Consider the following 3,280-nt stretch of genomic DNA (forward strand, 5'->3'; position numbering starts at 1 on the left):
GAACTGGCCAGTGAATTGGCTAGTGGCGGGAAATGAAATGACTGAATTGAAATGTTGAAGTTATAAGGGAAGAAATGAGTGATTGAATGAAGGAGAATGACTGGTTGAATGAATGAATGAATGAATGATTGAACGAATGGCTCCACGTGAGCATGTATCATTTTGATGAGTGTGTTCTCATTATTTTTATATTGTGAATGTTTTCTCGATTGATTGTTATTAAATGAATAATGTCCCTGTTTCAATTGCTTGGTTATGTGTATGGGAATCTCACTGAACTTTAGCTCATTCCTTTAGGTTTTGTTTTCCCTACAGGGTTCTTGAGCAAGGACGGGTAATTAGAGGAAGACTAAACTTTTGACTAGAACTTTTGTTGTGTAATAGTGATAGTATTAGTAGTTGGTTGGATACTGAACTTTTTTTACTTAACCTTGAGGATTGTATATCTGTGTTAATATTTGTATATATGTTAAGTTTGATTGGCACATCTTTACTTGCGCTTGAGAGTTGATTGAGTGAGTCCTGACGAGAGTTGGGCAGGCGGTCCGCCAAACCCTTGGGTATGCCCTAGGTGGGAGGTGGGGTCGTCACAGTGTGAGTAATATCTTGGATAGAGGTTATTCTTTGACTGTGCATCGAATTCTTTTGAAACTGGAATTGGAGTAGTTTTGGTATCGCTTTAAGGGAAACAATATTTTGCTACTGCCAAGTTACAATTTTCCTATACCAACAACATGGTTGAGTATGAAATTTGTATTTTTTGATTGAAAATGGCATTGGAAATGGAGATCAAGGAACTGCTAGCATTCAGTGATTCCGATTTACTTGTGCACCAGACGCTTAAGCAGTGGGTAATTCGAGATTCGAAGATTATGCTGTATCATTGTAACTTACTTAGTTTGGCCAGTAAATTCAGGAATTTAAAATTCAGGCATATTCCCACACTTGCAATGCTTTTGTTGATGCTTTAGCCACTCTATCTTTGGTGATTTAACATCCAGATGAGTTGGTGATTGAGCCCATATAGATGCAACTTCAAGATAAGCCACACATTGTCTGGTTATGGAAAAAGCTCCTGATGGTCGTCTCTGGTACAGTGACATTAAGGAATTCATAAAAATGGCAATCCTACCTTCCTGACGCTGATTCTGTTGTAAAAGATTTCTTACGCAGAATGTCCTCAAGATTCTTCTAGAATGGAGAAATACTATATAAGAAAACATCTTATTTGGGACTTCTGATATGTATTGATGAAGAGGAAGCCGATTGTATGATGAAGGAAGTGCATAGTGGCATTTATGAACCACATATGAATGGATATCCACTGGCTGAGAAGATCATAAGAACAGGGTACTTTTGGCTTATTATGGAGTATGACTGTGTAGATTTTGTCAGAAAATGTGTCAAATGTCAAATGCATGATGATATTATACGTGCTCCTGTTGCAGAATTACACAGTATGATTGTTCTGTGGCCATATTTGATGTGGGGAATGGATGTGATTGGAACTATTAATTCTCCCATTTTGAATGGGCATCGATTCATTCTAGTAGCAATTGAATATTTCACTAAATGGGTCAAAACCGCATCTTACAAGCATGTGACTAAGAAAGTGGTGTCGCATTTCTTGAGAAATAATATCATTTGTCATTTTGGATTACCAGAGACACTGATTACTGACAATGCAAAGAACCTTAATAATGACATGATGGATGAATTATGTGAATAGTTCAAGGTCAGACATCGAAATTCTGCTATTTACAGGCCTCAGATGAACGGAGCCGTAGAAGCCGCAATTAAGAATTTGAACAAAATTATTCGTAAGATAACTGAAGCACACCGAGATTGGCATGAGAAACTGCCTTATGCATTGATGGCGTACAGAACTACGATCAGAACTTCTACCGGAGCAACTCATTACTCTCTTATGTATGGAATGGAAACAGCATTGCCTACAGAAGTTGAAATTCCTTACGCATTCTAATGGAAACTCAGATAGAAGAAGCTGAATGGATCAAGAAACGCTATAAGCAATTGTTTCTAATTGATTAAAAGAGGTTGAATACCACCTGTCATGGACAATGTTATCAGTGAAAAATGACTTATGCTTACAACAAGAAAGTTAAGTCTCGTTTGTTAGAAATCGAAGATAAGGTCTTAAAATGAATTCTCCCAATGCAAGAGAAGGCTAAAGGAAAGTTTGCTCCCAATTGGTAAGGACCATTCATTGTTAAAAAAGTGCTACTCGGAGGAGCACTTATCCTTATGCAAATGGACGGAAAAATTTTTTCTCAACCAATCAATGCAGACATGTGCAAAAAAATTTTTCATTTAATTATAAAAATTTTCTTTAAAATTACTATAAGAGATGGGTTTAAGCCAGGCTTTCTTTCCTTTTTCCATTTAGATATCTTATCCTTGATTTTCCCCTTTGATTTTCAGAATAACTCATCCTTTTTCGCTTGGCAGTCCCTTAAAATCATTAACCCTATAACGAGGCAATTTTATTTCTTTGTGAAAAAAAAAGAATAAAAAGTGACAAAGAATAAAAAAAAGGAAAGAACAAGAAAAGAAGCACATAAAAAAAATAGAAGGAAAAGAAAAAAAAAAGAGAAGTTCGGTTAGAATTAAACTGAGGCCAATTTTTCATTTCTTATCAGCCCTACACTGAGGCAAAAATTTTGAAAGAATGCGATCTCAAAATTGTTTCAAACCCATCATATGATCTGCTTTCAAGTTCTAACCTTTCTTGTATACCCCACCTGACCCTAATTACAAGAATCAAAATATTGCCGACCTCCCTCTTTTGCAGTGTTTTGAAAACAAAATTTCTTAATTAGTTGGCAAATGACGTAAATAGAGCTTTTCTGAAATATGTTAGAGAGGATTGTCTCACTGATGCCATTAATTGTCAAAATATGACTGGATTGATACAGTTGGGGTTAAAATTATCTTGTCCATGTCTCAAGGTGAAAACTTGAAAGGGCACCTTTTAAAAAATAAAATAAAAAAAAAACAACAACAACAAAAAGAAAAAAAAAAGGGCGGAGGTAACCTTAGTGAAAATTCGAAAGAGCGCTAAGGTGGGATTTTACAATACAAGATGATCATGAAGGGAGGATAAGATGCTAAGGCTTGAAAGCCGATGACTATGTTGATTTGGATTTCTTTTCATATTGTTGTTGTTTTACCGATAATAAACTCTAAAATGGATGACATCGAAAGGGGTCAGATAGAGCATTTTCCTTCATCAAAAGCTATCCTCTAAATATGTATCCCA

At 35.7% G+C, this 3,280-nt stretch overlaps 1 protein-coding gene across 1 annotated transcript; it reads left to right on the plus strand.

Annotated features, from left to right (window-relative positions):
- The first annotated feature begins 770 nt into the window (after positions 1–770).
- Positions 771–1,984, plus strand: LOC113755775. Its single transcript, XM_027299682.1, has 3 exons — positions 771–906; positions 1,257–1,600; positions 1,730–1,984. Exons 1-3 carry the CDS (start codon positions 771–773, stop codon positions 1,982–1,984), a joined length of 735 nt encoding a protein of 244 aa, XP_027155483.1.
- Positions 1,985–3,280: the final 1,296 nt, after the last annotated feature.

Source organism: Coffea eugenioides, unplaced genomic scaffold (assembly GCF_003713205.1).
Source record: "Coffea eugenioides isolate CCC68of unplaced genomic scaffold, Ceug_1.0 ScVebR1_1722;HRSCAF=2624, whole genome shotgun sequence".
In the NCBI taxonomy this organism is placed as follows: Eukaryota; Viridiplantae; Streptophyta; class Magnoliopsida; order Gentianales; family Rubiaceae; genus Coffea; species Coffea eugenioides.

Bases quoted from the DNA above. Each gene is read 5' to 3' on its own strand.
- LOC113755775 (XM_027299682.1), top strand. From the start codon at position 771: ATGGCATTGGAAATGGAGATCAAGGAACTGCTAGCATTCAGTGATTCC. The intron at 907-1,256 runs GTAAATTCAGGA...GTATTGATGAAG, and splicing joins TAACTTACTTAGTTTGGCCA to AGGAAGCCGATTGTATGATG. The intron at 1,601-1,729 runs GTGACTAAGAAA...TTATGTGAATAG, and splicing joins AAACCGCATCTTACAAGCAT to TTCAAGGTCAGACATCGAAA.